General features: G+C 39.7%; 1 protein-coding gene across 1 annotated transcript in view; it reads right to left on the bottom strand.

Annotated features, from left to right (window-relative positions):
* dnah6 (dynein, axonemal, heavy chain 6) overlaps positions 1–26,629 on the bottom strand; it is a 64,617-nt gene that overhangs the window by 23,374 nt on the left and 14,614 nt on the right. Inside the window, exons 31-56 of the mRNA XM_078166339.1 lie at positions 23,682–23,819; positions 22,007–22,174; positions 21,770–21,918; positions 20,305–20,412; positions 19,005–19,131; positions 18,025–18,237; positions 17,719–17,940; positions 17,493–17,615; positions 15,189–15,371; positions 14,380–14,523; positions 12,504–12,725; positions 12,198–12,345; positions 11,798–11,955; positions 10,484–10,615; positions 9,968–10,139; positions 8,020–8,166; positions 7,807–7,880; positions 7,558–7,712; positions 6,867–7,098; positions 6,608–6,760; positions 5,967–6,107; positions 5,100–5,342; positions 4,817–4,984; positions 4,368–4,603; positions 1,184–1,328; positions 848–964 (exon numbers count right to left, since the gene is read on the bottom strand). Coding sequence (XP_078022465.1) covers positions 848–964; positions 1,184–1,328; positions 4,368–4,603; positions 4,817–4,984; positions 5,100–5,342; positions 5,967–6,107; positions 6,608–6,760; positions 6,867–7,098; positions 7,558–7,712; positions 7,807–7,880; positions 8,020–8,166; positions 9,968–10,139; positions 10,484–10,615; positions 11,798–11,955; positions 12,198–12,345; positions 12,504–12,725; positions 14,380–14,523; positions 15,189–15,371; positions 17,493–17,615; positions 17,719–17,940; positions 18,025–18,237; positions 19,005–19,131; positions 20,305–20,412; positions 21,770–21,918; positions 22,007–22,174; positions 23,682–23,819 — 4,218 coding nt within the window. The remainder of the gene's footprint in view (positions 1–847; positions 965–1,183; positions 1,329–4,367; positions 4,604–4,816; positions 4,985–5,099; positions 5,343–5,966; positions 6,108–6,607; positions 6,761–6,866; positions 7,099–7,557; positions 7,713–7,806; positions 7,881–8,019; positions 8,167–9,967; positions 10,140–10,483; positions 10,616–11,797; positions 11,956–12,197; positions 12,346–12,503; positions 12,726–14,379; positions 14,524–15,188; positions 15,372–17,492; positions 17,616–17,718; positions 17,941–18,024; positions 18,238–19,004; positions 19,132–20,304; positions 20,413–21,769; positions 21,919–22,006; positions 22,175–23,681; positions 23,820–26,629) is intronic.

The raw sequence follows: 26,629 nt of genomic DNA, 5'->3' as shown, positions 1-26,629 counted from the left end.
TGAGAAAGAACAAAGAATGTACTGGTTAAGGGTGTAAGGATGCATCAATCTGGATTGATGTATCAATACAATGATCAACAATCCAACATCATGGATGCAAAATTAATACATTGATCCATATTGTCATCTTTAAGATACAACTTTATTTTGAAATTCCCATTGCATAGCTGTGTCGCTGTCAAACAGTGCCAAGTGGATAATGGCAAGCAGACAAGAAAAGACGACAAGGATATTTACTCCCATCTCAGGAATAAATCAGCAGTGATGACACAAAGAGCAAATGCCATATGTAAAGAATGCCGTTACAAGATAAAACACTCAGGAAACCGACTAACCTGGCCAAGCATCTCACTCCTCTAACTTGTTGCTTTTGTTACGGCAACATTAGCTGTTCTCTTTCACCTATGGTAGGTTGACAAATCGTGCATGCCGGCTGAAATTCAACCGTGCTGTTCTGTCAGGAGGTGCATTGACTTAAACTAATGGTGAGTAAGAAAAAGTATAATAATGCATATAATTTGTTAGGCTATGAGTAAAGGAAAAGTAAAAAACGATTGTTTTGTCTATCAACTTTTACAGTTATTATCGAACCAATTTTATACTTTTGTTAAATGTTCTTGTTGTTAAGCCCTGTCTTATGTGTGTTATCAAAGTCTGTAAACTTTACTTCAATTGAGCTGTTACACACCCAGGGTTGGTGTTTAGTGGAAGAATGCTTTGACTGTAACACACTTGACAAAAATAGACAGCACTGAGATTGAAAGTAAGAGCATATAAAGGCCATTCCTTTAGATTGTAATATGATTAAAACCTATATGCATGCTGCACTCAGCTGTATGTTACTGACCTGTGCCTTAGCTAGTTTTTCTCTCTTGGGACCGACTTCTTTCAGGACTCTGGAGTAAAGATCCATGGCTCTGACCCACATGCACATTGATCTGCAGGCTTTGGACACTTTCACCACCTAATAACAGCAACCCAGTAAGGAATTACACCAAGTAGCAGATATTGAAGCATCCTGTGTTATGTTCCATAAATTGATGATTCATGCCATCACAAAATCGACATAGTTCAAATCAGAGACATACATATGACCATAATACCATAATCAAAACTTAAGCAGTTGTAAGCAGCAAAAATCTGACTGACATATCAGAGTGTTTGACACGAAATCCAAACAGACCTTCTCAGGTATGAAATCAGGGTTGTTGACATATTTTTGCAGCTTCAGCAGGATCTGCGGCTTGATATTGTCCTTGTCATAGTCTGTCAGACGCCTGAGGAAATTGGCATCTCCCAGTAATTGCTTGGCACCAGTCCAGTCTGGTCTGTAGGGAGACAGGCATGTTAGTGAGGAGCTGTGGGGGGGGGGGCCTAACACAATACCAATATTACAATAGTAATTAATATGTGTGCATGTGTGGCGTAATTTTTATAGGGCCAAAATATATCTGTTAAAGAATGACGTAAGCTGATTTTCAATGGTAATATTCTGGAACGTATTACAGTCATAGAACATGGTGCATAAGTTAGCAAACCCAGCCTGGAACTGTCATTTGCTAGTAATGATACAAGAATGAAACCCTACTTGCAAATATTAAAGGCACATGCTAATGCAAACTACTGTAAGTCATGATACTATAAATATAATGCACTCCACTTCAACATACAAGGTACATGCAACAATTACAAATCAAATACAACCAAGAACAAGCAGAAACAAAAGTCTAGAGTCTAATCTATCAACTGATTTATAACACATTCATATGCACTTAACTTGTCATAGTGCAAAGTCAGTGAGAGTTCAGCATAATGCTAGTGTGCTGCAGAGCCAAACAGTGGGTGCTGAAAATGTGAAAGTAGACAGGATATTGGGAAGGATTGGATTTAGCGCAGCAATGCAGCAGATTAATAACTGGTGATATTTAAGGATTGACAGAGGGATGAGTGCTGAGTCATGAGATGGGAGGGTAATCCATCTGGATGCTGACTACAAAATATGTGGGATTAAAAAATATGCCCAAATCTTATATAGTTGGCAGAGTGGCTGCAAAACAACAGAGAAGATTGCGATTATAATGATGATGATGATTTTTGGACTTCCTAAAATGATGGTGATTATGATTATGCTGAAGATATTAGGGATGTCCCCGATATTAGCAAAAAACGGGCATCGGCATCAGATCGGACTGCATGGAAAAATGCAGATCCAAGAACTCCGATCCAGTTTTTCACGGACTCCGATCCAGGTTTTCTGGCCAGCCCAGTGCTCCACGATTCAAGCAGTCCATTCCAGTGATCCGCTCCAGCACTTACTATCAATCCACCAGGCCAGCATGCAGACGGCAGACACACATGGAGGGAAGGGTGGGAAGAGTAGCGTCAACTTAGTTAACTGAGTATTTGTTTTCTGCTCTGGTTTTTTTGAGAGTGATATTTTTATTTGGTTTACACTCTTAATGTTTAAGTAAAGAGCGCTGATGGCATTGTTTTGAACACAATTAGTGAAACTGGAGCCATGGATGGACTATTGCTTGTTTAAACAGTTGTACAATATTGTGTGCCTGTGCACCAGGCTGGCACTGACACTTGTTAAATGTCAACAATGTCTTGTGGTGTTAATCTTTTTTTTTATTTATTAGGGGGCCAAAGCACAAGTGTGTGGAGTCTTGCTGCTATTTTAATTTCAATGTTAGACATTTTAAAGATTTCTTGTGTTGATTTATTTTCTATTTATTAAGGGGCCAAAGCAGCAAAAGCAAACCAGCTATATTTTTTATTTAATGTTAATGTTCAAGTTTAAAGTTTGTTTATTTAACCCTGTTAACAATAAATGGGTCAGTTTCTCATACCAACTGTTGTAGATCATTCTAACTAACCCTGATTAAGTAGTTGTTCTTGTTAGAGTAATATTGCTTGATCAAACCTTTTCTAACATGACTGACAACAAAATAAGTGATTATGTATAATACGCGCTTGGATCGGATCGGTATCGGTATCGGCCAAAACTCAAGGCTGTAATATCAGTATCGGATCGGAAGTGAAAAAGCTGGATCGGGACATCCCTAGAAGATATCACACATACCAAGATAACGAAGGTGGCTATAGTGATGACTGTGATTATAATGTTGGATCATCATGATTAATGGGATGAAATCAGGATGCCTGATCAATCTTTTTTTGGGACACAGATGTTATAGTCGAATATTTTCCTCTTAGGTGTTCTTTCTTTTTTTGTAGTCATTAATCCTAAACTGACATTGGATTAGGTATCCATCCCCGCATTCTCTTTTTATCCCAAAGTGTTTTCAGATGAACATTTGCCAATGGTGTTGATGTGAACAAATGAAACACACATCATGTGAGATTAGCTATTAAAGTCTTTCATCCTTAAAGTCTGGTCTGTCTCCCGTGTTTTTATGATTTAATTAAGAAAACGCTCCATCAAATGGCATCTGCCATCCCTATTTGATGTATTTACTTCTTAAGAAAGTATTTCACTGTAGGAAAGATGGTCTTTTCATAAAACTAGGCTATTTATGCAGTAGAAAAAATAATAATTTCAAACTGTTGCTATATCATCAGAGAAAACAGAGAAGAAGGGCTGTAGCATTCACTTTTGCTCAAGAGGTTGAAAACCTACAATTACCTAATGCACTTTGCCACATCGGACAAAAAAACGCTCCTGCTGATGTGTGATATAATGCAAGTTGGGCAGTGTTGGCTCGTCCGAAAACATATGGGAGCCAGCTAACAAACTATCTAGTATTACAGTTGATGGTAAGCTAAAATATGGTTCTAAAACATTTAAGGCAAGAAACAGGCAATGCAGTCGAGGAATATATTCATATTTGATCAGCACTGCCCAGTTTTACAGTTTAAACTCAGTATGTTCAACCTACATTTTCACAAGACAGAAAACAATATGGGGCACACTTCCTGTTCACAAACTCATATAACAGCTAAACAGTGCATTAAAATATGTTTCTGAAGACATTTTAGGGGAAAAATAAGCAGTGCAGTAACATGATCTTAGTTTATGTTTGATAAACATAGCCTCATTTTACTGTTTGGTCCGAGGGAAAGGACCGAGCCAGCAAATTTTTGCTGACAAATGAGCAGGAAGATCTGGGTGCTGGCATAATGGAGTTTACCACAGTCTATTTACACATACTACCCAAATTGTTATGATATAAAGCTGGTTGAAAATGACTGTGTTAGGGTGTGACATAATTAATGAGAAGGGAGATTGTAACTATGGAATATCAGCTGGGAGGAGAAGATCACTTCTCTCGAAGATACCTGTCTAACAAAACATCTTTGAGGAGGAAAAGTTTTAGTTTTTAGAGGGAGAGAAGGAAACTGACTTGCAGTTGAGCAGGATGCAGACAGCCTCCATGACCGTCATGACCAGGTCTGGGGGCTTGGTGAACACCTTGATCTCAGAAATGTCAGCCTTGTCGAGAGAATTAAGGGCCTGATTGGCGCCCTCCAGTGCTGGCAGAGCCTCATCCAGGTCCCTCTGGGCATCATCGGCTATGGCCTGGGTGTCTTCAGCTTTGACCTTGGCCAAAGCTTCATCCTCTGTCACTACTTTACGCACCTGGGGCAAGGATATTTTTGTATGATACATGCACATGCAATTCAGCCATGATATAAAGCTATCATGCCTTTTCAGTATCTTCTACGAAACAACAAACACACTTTTGGAAGTTCAGTGTTAATGCTGCCTTATCACACACATACACACACACACATACACACACACACACACGCACGCACACACACACACACACACACACACACACAGACCAACCTCGTCAGCCTTCTCCTGGTCTACCGCCAGTTTCTCCATGAGGGCATCAACATCAATTGATTTTTGTTTCAACACTGGCTCCAGAGCAGACAGGTCCACTTTCATTTTGTCCACAAGCTCATTGGTCTCCAGCAGTTTGGTCAAACCGTTCTTCACACGATCCCTGGCCTACACATAAAGCCACACATAAAGGTATGATGCATATTTCACATGCACACATAATCTACAAAATAATGATAATTACTAATAACTGCAATTGGTGCATTTTGATGGTCAGACTTACAAGAACTAACTGCTGTCTCTTCTCCCCCAGCATGGACAGGTAGAGGTTGATGAGCTCCAGGTAGGAGGTAGGGGTGGTGTAGTATCGGCGTCTCAGCTCTGAGTAGAATCGCTCAGCCATGTCAGTGACACTTACATGTATCTCCACACACATGGCTGAGAAGCTCTGCTTCAGCTCCTCACTGCCAAAGTCCACATTCTGGAAGAAGGCCTCAGAAACAGAGAGCAGCGCCTCACGAGGCCACTGGGCATCAGGGGGTAAATGGGAAAGGAGAAAAGCAGCAAATGCAAGAATATACAGTTTTTATATGTTTTGTTTATTTGCACAGTGATTCAGCAGAACAGCAATAGAAAGTCATAAAATTTTTACAAAATGCAATAATAAAGACATTTAGTAAAGATGCAAATTACAAGCTCCCACAAATGAGTTTAAAAACAAAAATTCAATGTGCTAACTAAAGACATAAACATAAAAATAAGGACAGTAAGCCATAAACTACAATCCTGAACAAGAGCAGATGATCAGAACAGTGGATGAGAGAGAGGACAGTTTTAAAACAATAAACATGCAATGAGATAAAAGAATGGGCTGGAAAATTATGTCAGTGTGGAGAAGAAATTAAATTTTAGATATAGCTGCCAGAGCCAGCAATACTTAATATTAGACAGAGAGAAGCATGGTGCTGTAGACTGGTTTAAGATGGGGGAATGAAACATCCTAACAAACATGGAGATGATCCCCTTAGAATAATTGTATTAATATTCTCTTTATAAATAATAATCATCTTTAATTTTACAACCCGAAACCAAACTGAATCATAATGTGTGACTAGATATGGCTAGAACAATGGGAGCTATCTCAGCATACCTGTACAAACCAGTCAATAGTGCAGCAGTTAACCAGTGAAGGAAACATACGACACCGGGACCTGAAGGCATCACCCACAGGACTCATACACAGCACGATGTGCAGCTTCTCCCGTACACGAGAGATAAAGTACTGGAACACCTGAGGGCCACACACACACACACACACACACACACACACACACATTGAGAGATTCCATACTTTCTGGAGGTTTGGTCTCAGCAGGCAGATAACATTAAAGGCTAATGTTTTCTTGCAGCTCGCTATGGGGCACTGACTTTAACTATGTGCTCCTGCCCAGACTCTATGGCTACTTTGGCCCTTTGTGTGAAAAACTGTATGTGTGTTGTGCCTGAAATGTTATGCAAGATCTTAATTTTCATCTTTTGGCTACTGACAGCTTTTGATACTGACAATCTGTTGATTTTAACGTCGTAAACATTCAGTGGGCACATCTGGCATTGCTGCAGAATGAATTATTCAAACCTCTCTGAAAAGACCAGTTGTGTTACTGTGCCAGGCCAAGAGACAATCTGGCAGATAGCCCATAACTTGCATATGTCGTAGATATGTACTGTGACGCATTTTCAATGCCTGAATGTTGACTGTTTTCTACAGGAAGTGTTTGTGTCTGTGTGTACCTCATCCCTGTTCTCCTCACTGATTCCAGCCTCTTTGGCTTTGGGGCGGGTGGCAGCTAGTACTTGTTCCAGCTCATCTTTCTCAAAAAGGTTGGGCACCTCGCCAGAGTTTAGAATGTTGTTGATGTCCTCCAAAAACTCCTCCACCACAATCTAAAAAGAGAGAATGGACATCTCTAATTATACTTGCAAAGAAAAAAAAAGCAATTCGCAAGCATCCAAATATTGTTTTCATATCAGCCAGGTCCTTCCATTATACCTGAGTGTCCGTAAAGAGGAACACCATATCCTTGCCCTCCACTCCAGCCATCTTGTAGAGCCTTCTCAAGTCTTCATGGAAGCTGTCATAGTTGTAGCCTCGGCTCAGTTCAATTTCAAAACAGCGGTATCCACACATGTGGGATGCTAACCGAGTGAGTGACTGCTTGCCTGTGCCTCCCACCCCCACAAGCAGGGCATTGCCTCTTTCCTGGCGAATCATACGGGAAATTCTGGAAGATAAAAAAAAAAGCATTGTCTTCATCTTCATACCAAAAATTGGGAAATGTTGTGACATATATAGGTCATGTTCACATGTACTGATATGCAGTGACACAACATTACTGATAAACATATAAGCAGAGTCCTGATGTACACCAACAGCATAATCATCGATAATCAAAGTGTATTTAAATGTGTTAATGACCTCATCAGCAGCAGCAACACGTATGTGCCATTTTATGCAATACATCTACGCTTTTTTCAAACACTAACTTGCTCCACAGAACAGTTTATCAGGAGACAAACACTACTTAAGCATGTCAAGGTGTCTCTTGTGCAACTTCTTTCTTGGTGTAACTTTTCATTTCACAGTTTACGCCACATACAGCTAGAATCCATTAACCACCAACTACGAAGTCACCTTACAAAAACATCTGTCAATTCAGCGGTGGAAGTTCGCATGTACACACCTGGAGACATGCTCGATAGCGTCTTGGAAGAAAATCAGCTTGGTCTCCTTGGAGAAGGTCATGTTGTAATCATCGAGGTAGTCCTGGAGAACAGCCTGAATCTTATCCATGTCTGTCAGATCCTCGTACAGACGATCTTCTTTGTCTGCACCCACCTACGGGGATTATTAGATAGAGATCAGAGTAAACACAGAAATCAAATGCTTTCTGAACTGATCAAGCATTCTCAATAAGCAGAGAGAATCTGACCTTGATGAAGTCCCCAAATATGATGGGCTGAGTCACAAAGTATGAGGGCTCCAAGTTAATGCTAAAATATTTGCCTGGCACAAAGAGAGAGACAGTCAAGTGGGGGGCAGGTGGGTATTCTTCAGCTGGGAAAGATGTCAAATAAGTGGAGAATGGGTGGAGTGACACTTCATAGTCACTATGCTTAGTAGTGAGTTGTCACTGAGTTCTTACTGGCCATCTCAGAGATGATGGTGTTGAAGTAGGTCTTGTCTTGGTTGTTGATGAGTCGATCATGGAACACTCGCTGACACTCATGGCAGAAGAGACGGAAGATTTGGTTCTTGTCTCTCACTTGACTCGGCTCACACTGCAGTATACCTGGACATCAAGAGAGGGGAAAGATATATCAGAAAGGAGAACTGCTCCACTTTTTTATTTTACATGCATATGCAAATTATGTAGGAACAGAAGGATGAAACAAAAAATAGAGCTGTAAAGAGGGAGCTAATAAATACATCTCAAAGAAAACAAAAGACAAAAAGCAAAACAACAGAAGCACAACAAAAAAGGTAAGACACAGCTTGATTGGATAATGTGATTCAACAAAGTGAAAAAGACTTACTGTGAGAGCCATTAGATACAAACAAGGACAAATGAAATGAAATGAAAATGAAAGTGCAAAATGGAGACATACTGTATTGTCACAGAGTGTCTACAGGTATCAGACACATAAATTAAGTGTTTTTTAAGACCTTTTAAAGATATTTTTAAATCAAATTTAAGACTAACTTTTGGACTTATCATCCTTTTCTTATTCAAGCACTGTAGGTAAGTATCAAAGTAAGTATATGTGGTATGTGGTCGCATGCAGAGGTAGCTTTTATGTAGGAAGAAAATTATTAGAGTGAGTTAGGTAAATCTGCAAATTGCCAACAGGTAAGCGCTGGTATAGAGTAAAAAACAGTATTAGGTTTAGTAAATTAATAGAATTGTAACATCACAAATGTGGACTTGACCCAACCTCAGAGAAATAATTAAAAGACTGACAAATTAAATTAGATGTTTGAGGCAATTAAGACCATACAAATTCAAATTTAAGACATTTTAAGGACATGCTGTCAAAATCTGTTTCTGCTGCTCACTTTGTGAAACTGCTTTACTTGTAGTTTATAAAGAAATTATAACACACATAACTCTTGCAATTTTTCCCAATGCAAACAACCTAAAGCAGAGCCATATGAAGATGCTGCTGAGGAAGGAAAAACAAATCAGGATAAGACTTTGTTTCAAGAGAGAGAGGCACTGTGATGTCGGTGTTAGAAGAGAAGAGTGGGTGTCAGTTTTTTTTACACCTCATCAACAGTATGTACTGCTAAAGGGACTATGTTTTTGGGTAGTGCACTCTAGCTACATTGTACAAGTGGTGTACATAAAGCAGCTGTACTGAAGAAGTCACTTCAACTCATCTTGGTGCTGTAATGATGCCTGTTGGGTAAAGGCAGAGGGGGGGAATGAGGCAGAGGGGGTGATGGTGCAGACGATTTGGGAGCACGAGGCTGAGAAAGAGCTTATAAATGTTGGTAATATGGCTTGAAGAGATAAATCATAGCAGTGCCCCAAGCTGTGGAGGTACAAAGATTAAGATACCCTCTGTATCTGTCAGTCTTTTTCAGCAGAGCTTAAGTTTAGTTTGTGCTCCTCGTGGAAATATGAGGGTTGGATGTTTCACCCAAAAACCAACCTGATGTTCAAGTTAAATCCCAAGTGGCCAAACAAAAGGCAAAAAACTGGACATATCTGGATACAAGGTATTACAGACGAATGCCTAAATCTCATCTGGCTGCATCCTTTTTCCTTAATGCCTTATTCCGCTTCCTGTGTTTCAGGTGTATGTATGTTATGCTCTCATATTTGTGATTCTGTTTCTAAAACTCGTAAAATACAAATCTGGCTAGACTGCTGGCTAGCTCAAGAGGCAAACTGGGAAGCTGCAAAAGGGAAGTCGATACAGCAAACATGTATCTAAAACTGCCTGGCCTCTCAACTGGACTCAGGGCTGTTGAACATTAGCCATTGTGACAACTGCAACTGTTCTTTGCAGAGCCCTGGGTGTCCAGTGAGTTTGATCTAAATGTGCATGTGTCTTTGTGTGCAAAGAGCGCCCGTGTACATGTCTCACCTTGGACGCACTTGGAGAGGTCCCGCAGATTGAAGACATAGTGGGACTTAGCTGGGGTGGGCAGCAGATCTACACTCAAGCGGTTGAAAATTTCCACAGCTGCATCCACAATCTGGCCAGCGCAGTCCTTCACTACCTGGGAAAACTCACTGAGGAAACCGCTCAGGATGGCCTAGAGGACGGTTGGGAGGGAAAGAGATTATAACAAGCATGAAAGATGGAATTATGTGCGATTAATGGTGGGGAGTGGGGTGAGATGAAAAAATGAGAGAGTGAGAGAGCAGATAGTATCAAGAGAAGTACATTTATTTATGATGAGATAAGTTTTTTCAAGATTAAATTTAGTTTGTAATTCTGCATGGGCTTTATAGCAGTCAACAAACATTATGTCTACGGAAAAGTAACTGTCTATCTGTGTACAAGTGTGTGGCTTATCTTTGATCCATGTGACAACTCCTTCAGAGCCTACATTCTTTGTGTACTGATGTGTAGGTCTGTGTATGTGTGTCTCCTCACTTTGAAGATCTGCTTGAGGCTGTGTTCTGACGGTGTGGGAAGACACAGCATGCTGAAGTGGCGGATGAAACGGGGGGTTACCGGATTGCGCCCCCCTCCTGGAGGAGCACACGCTGCGGCGATGGTCATTTCCTGGAGGGCAGGATGATAGGAGGACAAGTAGAAAGGAAAGAAGTTTTGCCAAACTTTAAAAAGAGAGGAAGGGCAAGAAAAGATGAACAACATGTTTCCGAACAGAAACTTCATCAAATATCTCCAGCTAGGGAACTGAAATGGGACTGGGATCCTGGTGGACCCAAATATATATATATGCTGTCTGCATATATTTGACCTTGTCTGTCTGTGGATTATCACACAAGATCCTGAATGTATTGCTTATGTTCAACTCCAACATCACATATATGCACCCTCTAATACACTTCATCATCACATGCAGTATCAGTTATGTGTGGTTGTATAGCAAAGGTTAATTGCAGGAAACTTTATATCAATGCAGAATGCAAATTTGGGTCCTCTGCGTTAACAAAAACCCAGATGCAAACACACACAGGCCAACAAGATGAATGGGTTTCTTATATAAATGGACTTACTTCATTAAAAGAAAACAAATGAAGCTGATGCTGACTGTGTAAAAACAAAAACTGCAGAGCTATATCAACACTTTTCAACAACTGACCATTAAAAAGGCACTCCCGGTATATCGGGAATTACGTTTGTTTGCCTTGTTACCCAGAGTTAGATGAGAACATCAATATACTTTACATTACATTGTGTTAAGTACAGCAACTAGATGGTTTAGACTTGCTTTGCATAAACACTGGAAACAGGAGGAAACAGTTAGGCAAATTTTATCTTAGTTGCCTCTACAACAACTCCAAAACTGACTTGTTTGTAGGATGTATATTCTGTGTTCAACATGTGTAGAAATAAAACGAGACTTGTGGCTTCGCGAGAAATAATTATAGATTGGAGCTAGTCTGGCCAGAAAAATATTTGAGCCCAGTAACTGGAGCACCTCGATAGTCCTAACCTCTTGGTTAAGATGATAGCTAAATCTATAAGATAGCAAACAAGCCTAGGTGCCAAAATGCGCAAATGTTCAAATTGCTTAAACAACAGTTCTAACTGAACACTGAAGGAAGTGCTTACTCGTCTGTTTGTGGATTCATGACAAGGACAAAGGCATGTTATAGGATAAAAGTCATCTGCTGAACTCCAAGCAGCCAAAGTTAGATGTATTTACAAATGATGCACAACCATTACAGTCAAATGTGACGTAACAATGTAGCTCATCTTATCTGTATACGTTTATACCTGGATCTCCTTCCAGAAGAACTTGTTTCTGTCATAGAAGCCAGAAAAGTCCTGGAACTGACGCAGGAGCTCTATAGGAGGCTGAGAGCCATAACTGTCCAGTTTAGGCATATTCAGATCATCCACAAAGACCACTAACTTCTTGTTACCAGGAGCACCTACAGGGTGGGAGAGGGAAAAGGATGAGGAGAGAGGGAGGAAAAGGTTAACAGAACAGAAGATAGAAAGTCTGAAACTGTATGTGGATGGATTGAAAGACCCGAATCATGAAGGGCGGCTGTTTGACCAGAAGGATGAAGAAGATTAAAGGACAATGACAGTAATTTTGCATGTTGTAGCACAGAATTTCTACATTGCAGTATATGAATGGTTGTGTGGTGATGCCACTGTGAGCCAATACCCAGAATGTTTTTCCTCTTTTTCTCCAGTTTGGATTCAATAATCTCCTGCGTGCGGGCGGAGGAGGTCTGAGCCGAGAAGTTGATGTAGACTGGGAGGTATCCTGCCTTTTCCTGGATACTGTTAAGAAGGCCACGAGCCACCACTGACTGTAAAAATAAAGGACACAAGTTAGCAAATAACTGTCTACACAGCGCTGTAACTGGATTCTCTTGCTAAATTACTTCTATTAGGTCTGTGTGCTACAATTAAAAGTACAGCATATCACGGTGTTGTTGCTGTTTCAACTGTATGAATTTATCTTTACCTTCCCCACTCCAGTGTCACCAGTGAAGATAACAGAACGTCGGACAGATAGCAATTTCTCCATCAGGTACCCATAGCGGACAGTATCAGTGGTGGGAACCAGCATCTCAAAAAAGGGCTGCTCCCTGTTGTATTTAAATGAAGGGATTATCTTCTCCCACGGCTCCAGACGCTTTTGACTGAAGTTCATGTATACACTCCACAGTGTGCCATTCTTCGGGAGCTGCACGGCACAAAAAATACACACGAAAACAAAGCAAATGTAATGTAGTTCAATACAAGTGCCCACATTAGAGTGCCTGTTCATTACCTATAAAACCTTCTTAGAAATTAGGCATTAAAGAAACTCATTTTACTCTGTTGTTTGTTGTAGTCTCTGTTATGTGCCACTTTAGAAGTTTCCCTGTGGCATTTGAAGTAGCATTTCTCTGCTACATTTGTTTCCCTGAATCCTGCTGTTACTGATGTGTGTGTGTGTGTGTGTGTGTGTGTGTGTGTGTGTGTGTGTGGGCACATGTGTGAAGAGTTTGCTTTCCCTCAAGCCTCACAGCTGGGACCTGGCTGCACTGGCTTCATCTCATGGTAAACACACAAAAATGTACACACATACAATTCTCAGATCCAAATAATATCAAAACTCCCAAATACACACACCACCACAAACACAACAACACTATCAGCTCCTTATGCACAGACAGATGAACAGATGTGGAACATGTGGGATGTTCCAGATGATACACTGCAGCCTCCATGAACCTTTCACTTCCATGCTCACTCAGGTAAGTGAGCCATGTTCCTGCCCTACCGTGTTCTGCCTCTGTCAGTAAGGCGCTCCTTCAATCATCTGCTACATCTGCTAACCAAGACACCTGCACCTTCTTTCCAACTAAAAATGATCTCTGTTAACCAATTCATAATTCTGCATAGTTGGCAAGACTGAATAATGATATGCAATGGCCTTTTACAACCTTGGCACAAAGCTCACCATTTTATCAGATTTACCTTTCCAATATGTTCCCTGTGACCCTCTGAAGGTATTACAATATGGATGCTCTTCTTTTATGTATTCATTTCACATGAGTGACTGATATCATAGAGAATAATCCTCTACATCCGGTGCCAAGAGTACTTTGTGATATAATGTGAGCAAACCTTCAGGCCTTTTCCCATATTTCATGCTAATACCAGCAAATGCGTTGGTAAATGGATTAGACTCTTTCTAACACAGATGAGGGATAAAAAATGCCTTGAGTGGCAGAAAGGAGATTTACTAGCAGCACTGGATATGGGAGACTCAGTTATGACATTTCAATGATTCCTATATGTTGATGTATTTGTGGAAGCCCACCACAGTAACGACAACTATATTACTTTAAGTGTGGGGAAAGCAAAATCAGGGATTTCTTCCTAAACACATTTAACATGTCAGAAAATACTTGTTGAAAATGTGAAAAGACTGGAAACTGTGTAGTACTGATCTGTAGAGTTAAACCGTAAAACTGTATTTTACTATCTGTGGATCAGAAGTCACTGCTGGATGACGCAATGGAGCCATCTTTAACATAACCCCTTCTCTTCCATAAGAAACAAAGTACTTTATTACCAGCATTTGAGTGCATAGCATCAGTGTCTATAAATAACATAATCATATAAACACAAGCAAAATAGCCATCACTGAGGTACTAGTAAATATTAAACAGAACCTAATTCCGTGAGAAACACTACATTTTTGTCTTTATGTGTGTCAGTGTGTTATGAACGCATTTGGTGTCTGCAATTGCTACAATACAGTATAAAGCAAAAAGCTCTTCCATCCTGTCCATCTATTTGAATCTGTGTGTGTGTGTGTGTGTGTGTGTGTGCGCGCAGATATATACCTTCGCATTGCTGTTGTCTTCAAACTGCTCTCTGATGAAGGTGTCAAAAGCATCCCAGTGAGAACTGGTCAGGTTTCCGCCTACTGCCCACAGGTAGCAAAATATGAAGGTCTGACATAATATACTGTTGAGATACTTGGAATCCTGACACCAACACACACACACACACAGAAAAAAAAAGGAGATGAAGAGGCTCAGTTATTAAGTAATGGCGTGGTCCAGAATGAAGTACATACATAACCTCTATTGACTGCATGTATTTGTGGGGTCCTATTATCTATAAGGTACTGTTTTCATGCATGGTTTAAGAAGAGGTGCTGCCTTTGTCATATGACCTTTCCCACACCAACACGAATCTCTCTGATTACAGCACTGAGTTATTGTTCAAAAATATCCTCATTTGTGCTACTTGCACTATTTATTTTTTTAACGTGCAATAATTGGTGCAATAATTCAACTGCTGCAATACTAAATGCCCATAATTGGACATACTTCTTATGTTAATTTTTATTTTTGTCTTTATTCTATTAATGTATATATTGCAGTAACCCTTAAAGCACAATACATTTTTTATATTCTGAATGAACTACTAACATACTACTATCTTTACATACTTCTATTTCATACTCTTATTCTTACTTCTTATAATTCTCTAGTCTTTACATTGGAGCGACTGTAATGAATCAGAGTATCCCCTCAGGGATTAATTAAGTATTTCTGATTCTGATTCCGATAGACCGGCACCTGTGAGACACCACAGACATAAGTCAAATAACCTAAAGTGACAGTTAATCTTGTGTTAAACGTACCATTTTAAGGTCTGGCCCTCCATTGCCCAGCAGCAGTGCCTCCAGCAGGGAGCACAGAGTGGTGACTTTACTGATGTCCACCTGTCGAATTGCTTGGGTACAGTGCTTCAACACAAACTGAAGACCCTTCTCCACGTACTGCTCAAACAGCTCCAGCAGGTATGTTCGCACTGAGTCTGGGAGCTAGAGGGACAACATGATAGGTAACAAAGAGATTGAGGAGGGAAAGGTTATGTAGTGATTTTCAATGTTCAATGTTTATCTACATAATTACAGAAGGGAGTGGTACTATTTCTCAAAATGTTCAACCTTTCCCTGAACAGGTACGGCATACAAGCTAATAATTTAAAGGAGACTGTTACACAGAGAAGAAAGAAAATTGGAATAAGTACAGGCAATGCTCTCCCTGCTCCCACGAGACAGAAAGAGACTCCTCCAGTTAAAATGCTAAGTGGAAATCAATACAAAACAAATTAGAACTTTAATAAAGTCTAACACCTCCACAAATTTGCTTAAAATGTAATCAAAGTTATCCCAGACAAAGCACAATGCAACACTTAAAAATGTTGCTTGTTAAAAAAACGATTGATGTATCTTAATGGAGAGGCTGAAATACTCAAAGGTGGAAGATAAATGTAGAGAGAAAACAGGAGAAGGTACAAACAACACAAAGTAAAACAAAGAAATGACATCTTTTCAGATAAATGCACTGTCAACAGACTAGTCTCAGTCAATTAGACACTGAGATATATACAAGAGAGAGTGAGTTAGAAGTTGAGAGGACAGATGACCCACTCCCACTGCCGTTTAAAGTCAGTGAAAAACTCAAGGTTAACGTTGCAAGCTATAAACTTTGATGTGATGGGCTGTCATCAACATTTATGCTGATGCTTAAGTTCTTCTGCTTGTACAGCTTGAAAATGCACATTACCATTCATGTACCAGTGCACAAACAGTGAGGAACAAGATGAGTTGTAATTTGCAACTACTTGCAATGTTCCAGTCTGCAACTTTATCAAACCTGCCAGTTTACATCAATGCGACGAGGCGAGACAGTGTACAGTATCCTCTCCATAGTAACAACTCTCTGTATTTCCATTTTGACCTCGTTTTTCAGTCCTATTTCAGCGCTGAATACATTTTCTAGCTTTTTTAAAATATGAATGAGTATAGAGATAGTGAGATACTTGCTCCAGTCGCATTTTAGTGATGAAGTGGTGAACACATGGACCGTGTGATGGGAGAGGTGGACAAATGAAGGGTGAAATGATCAAGTTGTCCATTGTGTTATTTTAATAAAGTGATAACAGAATAACAGAAGTTACAACAGAGTCAATCTTATTTCAGCTGAAAGGTCAGAGCTCCGACACCCGGAGTGTCCTTCATATGACTGACAAAAAATCATAGATGCAGTCACATAATGAAGTTATAAGTGGGGAGAAAGGGAGAATAGGGAGGCCTCCAGTTTACTGATAACTTCTACGAGAACAGGAGCAAAGCAAGTCTCCCATACACAGATGAAATTGTTCAAGGACACAGTTCAGTTCAGGCCAGGTAAAAACTTAAACATCACAAGGAAGCAAAACACTCTTCAAACAGCATGATCTCACGTGTTTATATATGGTTATGATAACTTTTGTTCCCAAAGACTGCATTCATAATAAATACTCCACAAGTACGTGTGTGGTACATAAGCACATACAGCAAGCAGCTGCAGAGACCAACCATCCGGCATCGACATACTATGAGGACGGAGACCGTCAGCAGCCGCTGGAATATAAATGACATGGACTCAGGCTCCACATGGACTGAGGGCTGCTGTCAGACAATACCACAGCAAGTGAACACACTGTCTGCAGACTTTGTAACTGGCTTGGCCTGCGGACTTTGCTACAAGCCGATTGGTTGTTCAAACAGGTGACGTGCTTTACGCTCTAAAAACCAATGCCTGGCGACTCGACAAGCTGAGTCGCAGGTGACAACATCAGACGGCTTGAGTCAGGCTGAAACAGGCCAGTTCACGTTGCTGCAACTTTTCATTGCATTGGTCTGAAACAGTTTCGTCTCATTGCAAATCTTTGGTCTGAGGTGGGACTAACACTGCTTGAGGAGCAGTTCTGTCCCAAGTCTCAAGCACAACCCCTCTAGACAGATAGATATTTATCAGTCCCTTCGAATTTGTGTGTCGTACAGTAATAGTCAGATTACTATTACATGCTTCTAGACACTTTCAAAGGCATTTGATAGTTTCAGATACTGTTATAAAAAAGATCTGGGAATGACAGAGATTAGCGTATGCAAAACCTTGGCTCCTAGACCACTGATCCATGTCTGGACATAGGGCATCCACTTGAGCTCATCTGGGTCAATATATACCATCCCACAGCGGCTGACTGTGGCTGGAGATGCTACAGCCAGGTCCTGGACCTGAAAAACAGATAATGAAGAAGATAAAAGAAGCTGATTTAGGAGCACAAAATACTGTGGAAAGAAAACATTAAACTTTACTGTTGCTATGTTCAGCTCTAACCTCAAACACCATGTGTATGGATGGAGTAAGTTTGATTCGCTCGCTGTTAGCAAGACAGAGCATCTTGTTGTCATCCAGCACCGTGTTCATGTTCTCAATCCACAGGGCGTCCACTGGCCCGTCGCAGATCACCCACTTGTGGTCATCACTGGTGTCGTTGACCGCATCGCGGACGCTCAGCGCCATCAGTCCGTCACGCCACTCCAATGTTAATGTGTTAACCTGAGGGGTTGAGGAAAATCATGCATGAGTATAAAGAGAAAAGTGAAAAAGTTGTTGTGTCATGTTTTCTCTTATCCGCACTACCTCTCCATAGAGCTCTCCCATTGTGACAGATTTTGGGTTGAGAACGTAGGTCTTGACATGCTGATAGAAGGGGTTGTTGGCCGTGTGCCCTGTGAGATGGAGGGTCTCCAGCGTGTCTGCCAGGATGGTGTAGACAGTGGTCTTACCTCCACCAGTAGGTCCTACCAACATGACACCATGACGCACTAACATGGTCTCATACAGCTGGATTACCTGGTCGTATGAAAAGAGGTAGAAAGGAGAGGAATGAGGACATGTTTGAGGATGGACCGGTTTTCAAAAACAAACTAAATCCAAACAAGTTCACTGCTCTATCAAAGTGAAACAAATACAAGGCATCTGGATTCTATTTACCTATATTTAGATGATGCAACCCTGTAAAAGTTATCATTTTATCATCATTAACAAAGCTGATGAACATAAAAATTAACAGCTGTTGCCCATGTGGCCAAAACTTGATATAGCTTCCAGTGTCTTGTACAAGGGTACTTCAACATGCCTACTGGTGACATGTGACTTTTCTTGTCATTATGATTACATAAGCACCATAGTTTATTTTGGGTTAATCTCATATACACTGTCCTAGTGCTGTAAACACTCACTAGCCCACCAAAAGTGTATTAATCCACAGCTGAAAAAAGTCCCCCAGCAATTCACAATTACCTGTATCAACCCTCGTCTAGAGTGCCAAATATGTTGAAGAATTCTTGTTTTTACTGTGACTTTGCTTAAAAGATTTACATCATCAGTAAGAGCCAATAGGCTTGGGGATGGGTGCCACAGACAGGGTAATAAAGTTAAAAAAGTACTGAGGGGATGGACTTGTCTTTTCATGGGATTTGCTGATGATGGGAAAAATAAAGAATAATACCAGCCCCATTTTTAAAATGTAAATATTAGATGCAAAGTGATTTACAAAATTAAAATATTAAAATACCCATGAGGAAATTAAAAAAAAGAAACATCATTCCCCCTTGTACCTTCTTGGTCATGCTGTCCAGTGGCTGGAGGTTTCGCTTAACAAGAGACTCCAGGATTGTTGAGTGTAGCACACCGTAGTCATGCTCGGGAATACTTACACCGGGGAAGAGGTCAGATAGGATACCACTGGAGAGGGGTTGGCATAATACATATACACATACAACACACACAAAATAAGGAAATTGTTTTCACGTGTAACAACATAAAAAACAACACACCTTTTTCTCACTAAAACTTATCTCATTTGTGTAAGTGCTGTGTTGTATATATTGACGTTAGGGTTGGAAAGTAATGGAATACAAGTAATGGCATTATATATTATAAATACTCAATATGAGTAACTGAATTCCGTCACAGTTACAGCTTAAATTGGTGGAATTCAGAATGCAGTTACTGTCTTTAAAAATGGATTACTTGAAGGGGTTAGGTTTTTTTGTTGTTGTTGCTTTATTTATTCATTGTAACACCTTGTCCTAACCAAATTCAATCCAAGCAAACATCAGTTTGGTTGCATTTTTTTCTATTGGAATGTCCTAACTGGTCGACGGTGCAGCAGTGCTGCAGTTCTTAGTTGAACTTCTGTTGGATGCCCTGGTTCTATTTATCCCTGGAGCTCACTTTGGAGGCACTATAATGGACAAAGAAGGGCTGATTTGTGAAGTTTAAATGAGGAGTTATCTACACAACACCTTCTTATTTAACTACAAAATCCCAAATAAGGTGGCGGCTGGCTGGAGGGAAATCGCCAGGGAGCTTAAAGTATAAAGTACTCACCCACCTTTTAAGTGACTGCATCTCCAGTCAAGTGTACAGCTGATAGGTAGCCTACTTGGTTTGTTACAGAAGTGCATATTTAAGGGATTCAGTTTGGACATAGAGCACTGCTCACTTTCTGTTAGGATATGGTGTGAAATTCATTTGGAGGTATCCATTTCCCATTAACAGATTTTTTTAAAAGTGTGTGCAGTTCATCTGACACACTACAATAGCAGAGGGGATGCACAGCCAGGACAATGTCATGGTTTTAGCTTGGAAATGTAAGACCCAGACAAATGAGCTCAGCAAGATGATTTGTAAGTATTCCAAAAGTAATTCAAAGTATTCAGAATACATTATATAGTTTAGTCTAAAAGAAAAAGTTACAAATTACATTTTAGGGCATTTAATCAATATACTAGTGGAATACGTTTTAAAAGTAACCATCCAAACACTGACTAATGTCCCATTATTTTTCAGTAAGTGTGCTTTTGGAGCACCAGAAGTAAGATGTGCTTCCTTACAGAAATATAACAGGCTTACCCAAACAGCACAGCATCATCAGTGAGAAACTTTGGCAGGTTGGAATCCCTCAGGGCTCTGATAAGAACCACATCCTCATTCAGGTGGGGGTTTTCTCTCTTTAGTGATCTAAGAACACACAAATCATAACATTAAATCATATGTACTTTACCTCTTACCCTGAATGAGAGGTGAAACGTCTTCAAGAAACTAAAGCAAGTCCAGTTGCTTACAGTATGGCACTCTGAATTACCATGACCTGGATGATAAAGAATCTTCCCCAACATTGTCAGTTTCATAAAAAAGCATTAAGAAAATCTGTTATAAAACAAAATTTAATAACACTTTTCATTAAACATTACTAACAGTGAGAACACAGGCATCCCATCCAAAGAAGTTGGTGCACAAACAGATATCAATAATACTGGAAAATCAATGTTCAAATGGACAAATTCATTTGTGGAAAATAGACTCTTTACAAACAGAGATGTAATACAAATAATCAGCTGCTGACATGAGTTGATAATTCAATATTGCATAACCTGATCTTCACAACAAGTTGGCTCCACTCGATTGTAAAAAAAAAAAACAAAGTAGAGACATTAGAGTGGGAGATAATGAATGTGTGCTTAGCTTAGAATAAGCAGACTCAGAGGAGTAATATGTAGGCAAAGACAGACAATGAATCACAAGCCAATTACAGTTCCCTGAGCTTTAGCTAATAACCAACCGGTGAAAGCATGACTTTCACTACATACGGTCGAGAGCATCCATTTAAATATGGTTCAAACGGGGCTCTTCATGCATCTTCCAACATGCAGCTGATTCAAGTGCGTCTCAGTTGTTGGACAGTAAACCTCCAAGGGAACTGGAGTGCACAGATTGATTTGCAGCCTTTAATTGTGCAAATGTTTCAAACCTACTGTGTCTTCATCAGAGTTTAAATGAATCATTTTCACTCTGAGTAATGGCTGCAAATCAATCAGTGTGTTTAGGTCCCTTTTCTTCCCTTGGAGATCCATTCAAATCTATTTATGCACCCACGCAGACCAGGGACGACTGTTTATGCTGTCTGCAGAGCTTTCTATGTCTACCTAATCTTCTTCTTCGTCTCTATGTGAGATCACTATTTGCGCTGGCACTTTACTTACATTTAAAGTACAAAAGATCTGAGTGTAGATCAATTTGTTTTCACTGTGAATTAGAAAATGTTTGGTGGGCCATCTGGCATCATATCACAAGTTGAGTATCACTGGACTATAATATGACAACTGTGTACTTTTTAGCAACATACCCATTTTACCATAACAATCTCTCAAAGCACATTATGTGCAAGAATGCTAAATATACCGAGTGCATGTGTGTCTGCGTGAGTGTCAAAGTCACGATGGTCCTTCTGGGACATGCCTGAAAAGGTGAATATTTGTTTGCTTCTATGACTGAATGCACATGTGGGTCAGTGTATGCATGAGTGTGATGCTCTGACCCCGCCATGACCAGGACAGACTTGACGGCCCTCATGCCAAAGTCATAGTGGTCCTGCTGGGACAGCTGCTCAGAGCACAGCTTGTACATCTGGGTCATTTTCCTCGCTAGGGTCTTACTGGACTCAAATCCCTCTGAGTACAAAATCACCTGGAGGGAGAGAGAGAAACAGAGGAATGATAAAGATATGCAGGGAAAATGACGGAGCACATGCATGCACACTGAGAGAGCCTGTTACCTCAGCAATGAGTGCGTAGTTTGGCACCATCATGGCTATGGGTCTGAAGAGAGCTTTAAGGTTGTCAGGTAGCTCTGTTCTTCCAGCATAGCCGGGGTTCATGGTGATGAATGCAGCACACGTCATCACGAGTTTGATCTCCCGGCCCTCAAATCGAAACCTTGACAGCTGCATAACACAGAGCTGAGTGAGAGGCCCTTGTTTATGTGCGAGTGTGATGTCTTAATCATCTACACAAGCGAGTAAAGTTTGTGTGTGGTTGTGATTTATGGACCTAATTAATTTCTAATTTATGTAATCTGTGCTGGCTCCTGACCTAACGGTCTCCAGGGAAATGCTACAGTAATGCTACAGTAGATTACTGACAGCTACTCAGTTGAACTTGTGGCATATTACAAAGGTCAAACAGTTGTACATGGAATTTATTATCATACATCTCTGTAAATCAAGTTATAGGTGTTTTGTTAAAAATTAGAGACATCCATATCAAAACATTAATCAGCCTTTCAATTTATTATATTTTGCTTTTATACTGTTTACTTTGTTGCATAGCTCTGTGTTTTTTTTACTGTTTATTTATTCTAGTTGCCCTGTGTTTTTTACTGTTTACTCATTTGACTTATCTGTGATTTTAACCAGTGCATACTTATTGTATTGTTTTGTGTTTCATTTACTGATGCTTCTTGTTTGCACTATCCCCTTTGCTGCTGTAATGATGCAAATTTCCCTGCTGTGGGACTAATAAAGGACAAAGGATCATATCCTGTCTTACAGCCTGAGAGTTGAATTTCATCAATACATTACTATATATACATAGAGAGGAACTATAAAAGTAGAAAATTATTTTATAGTGACAGGCCATCATCACATTGGTGCAGTGTATCAAACAGCTTCAAAATTGAATTCATAACATTGAAATTCAACTTCTAAATCAACATTCAAATCCTGTGCAGCTTTTTTTATGCACACCTGTTTAAACCCAGTATTACTGCACAGTTGCAGACAAAGATTAGGCTACACTAATATTATTATTATTATCATTATATTATTTGTAGAATTAGATTCAAGTGGTAACTGTATAGCATTATTTCCAACTCCTGTGATCCTAACATTTCTGACAACTCGTTGAGTGTTGAAAATCCAAAAGTTGAAAATTAAATTTAAAAAATTAATTATTTTAAACACTCAAAACATGTTTTAATCTAACACCATACTTTGCTTTAATCCATATTTGTTGGTGTTAAGGCTTTAAAAAATAACACTTTTGCAGTGGTTTGCTCTCCTGCTTGCTGCACACAGTGGGAGGCATGCACTTACATTTATTCATTTTAAAGAAGTTGATATAATTAAAAAAGACTAACTCATTTACTCCCATGACCCTGAACAGGATAAGCAGTTACAGATAATAGGAGGATGGATGGATTTATGGATAATTCATTTAATCCGATGAATCACTATTCAAATTGAGGATTTTTGAAGTTTTTTTTTTTGGGGGGGGGGGGGACACATTCAGTACAGCCCCCAATACTCTACTAGCTCCTAAGATTTGTATCACTTGGTGTTAACCAGAGTTTTAGAAGACTACAGCTATGTGCTTAATTTTCCTCCATACATAGAGTGCAGAGTGTGTTGGGAACAAAACAAAAATGGTGGGATGTAACGTGTGTGGCTGTACCTTAGCAGCTTTGGCGTTTCGTATGGTTATGAGCTGCTGAGCGATGACAGACAACACTTCAATGTCGATTCGGTTAAATTCATCAAAACAGCACCAAGCACCCGACTGAGCAAGCCCACTGAAGAAGCGCCCCATCATCTGGAAGACAGAAGTATGACTGATTAAAAACAAGAGAAGGAACTACTACAAGTTAAATATTAACGCAGGGTTGGGCTGTCATTTCTACTTCTATTTTTAAGGATTGTTTCATAAAACAGGATTATTACAGCCATGTGAGACTGTCACTGTAATTCAAGGTTAAACATGTATCATAATCGTGGCAACCTGTCCGTGGTAAATGTTTCACCCTGCTGTGCAGATTAAGACTTTTGCTTATTTACAGTAAACAAGTTACTAACATAATTTAGGAATAATGTGACAAGAGAGAGTGGAGTGGAGTCTGAGAGGAATGTTGTAGTAGAGGCAAAAGCAGCATACACATTTTTTTTTTACTTTTAAATTCATTGTAAATTCTTTTCTAGTTGAAACTGAGTTCATTGTGGAAACACACCAGTGCAACATTTTTGTTTACCACAAGTAACTGTGCCAGGTACAGAACCAGATTTTAAAAATTACTGTGCTGCATAATCCCTTTAACATCAGCTTGGTGTCAATGTTGTCCATGGAAAATTTGTTTGAAAATAAATAAATAATAAAAGATAACTAAAAAAATAACTAAATTCCTGTAAAACCTATAATTATTTAGATATAAATAAGTCAGAAGAGATTGTGTTTTGGTTTGTAAATGTTAAGCTTTTGGACCAGAAGGGACCCATGTTTGCAGCTGCGGAAGAAAGGTAGTAGTAAATTTCATTATGTGTTACTTTGTGTTACTTGCACCACTTCTATGGATAACACAAAAAACACTGTTCAAAGTTGTTCAACTCTCATGGACAACAGAATTAAATGTTACAAGTACATGATGTTAAGCCACAGTGGAGCTGAGTTGAACAAAGCATGAAACCACAGAGTGCTGTGATTCTAGCCTGGCTAAATCAGAGCCCTTTCCAACTCTAATACACAGGTGTCTGCAACCAACAACTAACTACAATAGACAGAAAGAGAATGGCTTTCCAGCTGTCTTGACAGCATGTGCTTTCAACCCCAACCTCGCTGTACTGCAAGATAAAGTACTGTTTAACATTAAACTGAAATGTAGAGTTTGTCTCAAGGTTAAAGGCCCAGTCAGAAGTTTGGAGCTTATAACATACAGATTTTCATATTTATGTTTTGAAGGTTATTACATATAGATGAAATATCAGCATTCTGTATGTTTGTCAACTGATCATACTAAATAATAATAATAAATAAAAACTGACTGATGTAAACAAACTGTAAAGAAACAATAATTAGGCTGGTTCCAATCCTGTGTTTTGAATTTTGATGAGATAGCACTTTGTCTAACATCTGTAAACGTGCTGGACATCATCTCGGAGCATTGCAGTTGTTGGCCAACAAGTTTAATCCTAAAGGCAGAGCCAACATCCACAAAACCCAGGTCAGGAGTATCATAAAGTACTTGTGCTTAGCCTGGATAAATGCGTCACAGACCACTTTTAGGCACTGAGATAACATCCAAAATAAGACACTGAGGATCACTGGTGTAGATGAGGAGTATGACTAAAGGATTACGCCATCACCAAGCTGACTAATCACAGAGCAGTTCCTCCAACAACTGCTCTTTTCAAGATGCATACTCCCAACTAAGGATAGACTGATAAATCGGCCGGCCGATATATCGGGCCGATATTTGAGTTTTTTACTTGTATCGGCATCGGCTGATACGCGCGTGGGTTCGCGGATTTATTTTTCCCTGGCATGATTTACAGACAGGCATCCACGGGCAGCTCTTTGTTGCCGGAAGACCCTGCAGCGCACATGCAGCGAATCCTACTGTGTACAGTAGTTGTTGTTTTATTTATGCTTCAGCTTAAATATTTGTTTATTTTATAAAGACATTACTGGAAGATTTAAGAGCACTGAACTCTTTTTTTTTATTTGAATGTATAATAATAATAATAATAACAATAATAATAATAATATTCTACCTGTTCTACCTCAACTTTCCATCTTGTTTTAGTATTTTTTACTGTTCAATAAATGTTTCTTATTTTAAACTTGAGACCTGTAATATTTGTTATCATTGTTTCATTTTTTTTTATGTAAATTGAGGGAGCAAAAGCAGTATCGCCCCAAATATCGGCTCAAGAAAATCGGCAGTCCATAATCGGTCATCGGCTAAGGGTGATGGAAAAAAATCGGTATCGGCATCAGCCCTAAAAAATCCATATTGGTCTATCCCTACTCCCAACTGTCCAGCAGACCTGAAAGCACTGCTCTCCTCTGCTCACATTCCAGGGCAAACCACCCGGAGGTTAGCACCAACCTATACCTTGTCACCCCCGAGGGCTAACACCAAATGCCTTGAGGGGAGCTTTCTCCACTCTCTGGAAGATCATTGAACAACCTTCTCCCTGCTGTTGTCAGAGACCTTACCTAAGGTAATGTTCACGCCTTAAAGATGAGACTGAATAAACACCTGCTGAGCATGAGACTCCTAGCAATCCTAAAGCTCAAGGACTTCAATTATACACATATCAGCTTCACACATATTCCTGAGTAGCTGCAAATCAGTGGTAGGCTTCCTGAATTGTATTCATGAAGCTTGTATCTGTAAAAGCGAAAAACAAAACCCTTTGGTTCACAGAATGTGCCTTTTACTAAGTTGTTACCGCAAAAAATACACGCACAAATAACACACCTTAGGTCGTAATCAGCCACATACAGCATGATATGCCATTAAATGGTTAGAGTTTAATACCTATTATCATACTATCACATGCAATTGTCTTATAACTCTTCTAATGTTACTGAAGGGGCAGGCAGACATTATAGGGGAAGTGTTCAAG

Source organism: Epinephelus lanceolatus, chromosome 3 (assembly GCF_041903045.1).
Source record: "Epinephelus lanceolatus isolate andai-2023 chromosome 3, ASM4190304v1, whole genome shotgun sequence".
Taxonomy (NCBI): domain Eukaryota; kingdom Metazoa; phylum Chordata; class Actinopteri; order Perciformes; family Serranidae; genus Epinephelus; species Epinephelus lanceolatus.
This window is presented reverse-complemented; position numbering and strand designations above follow the sequence as displayed.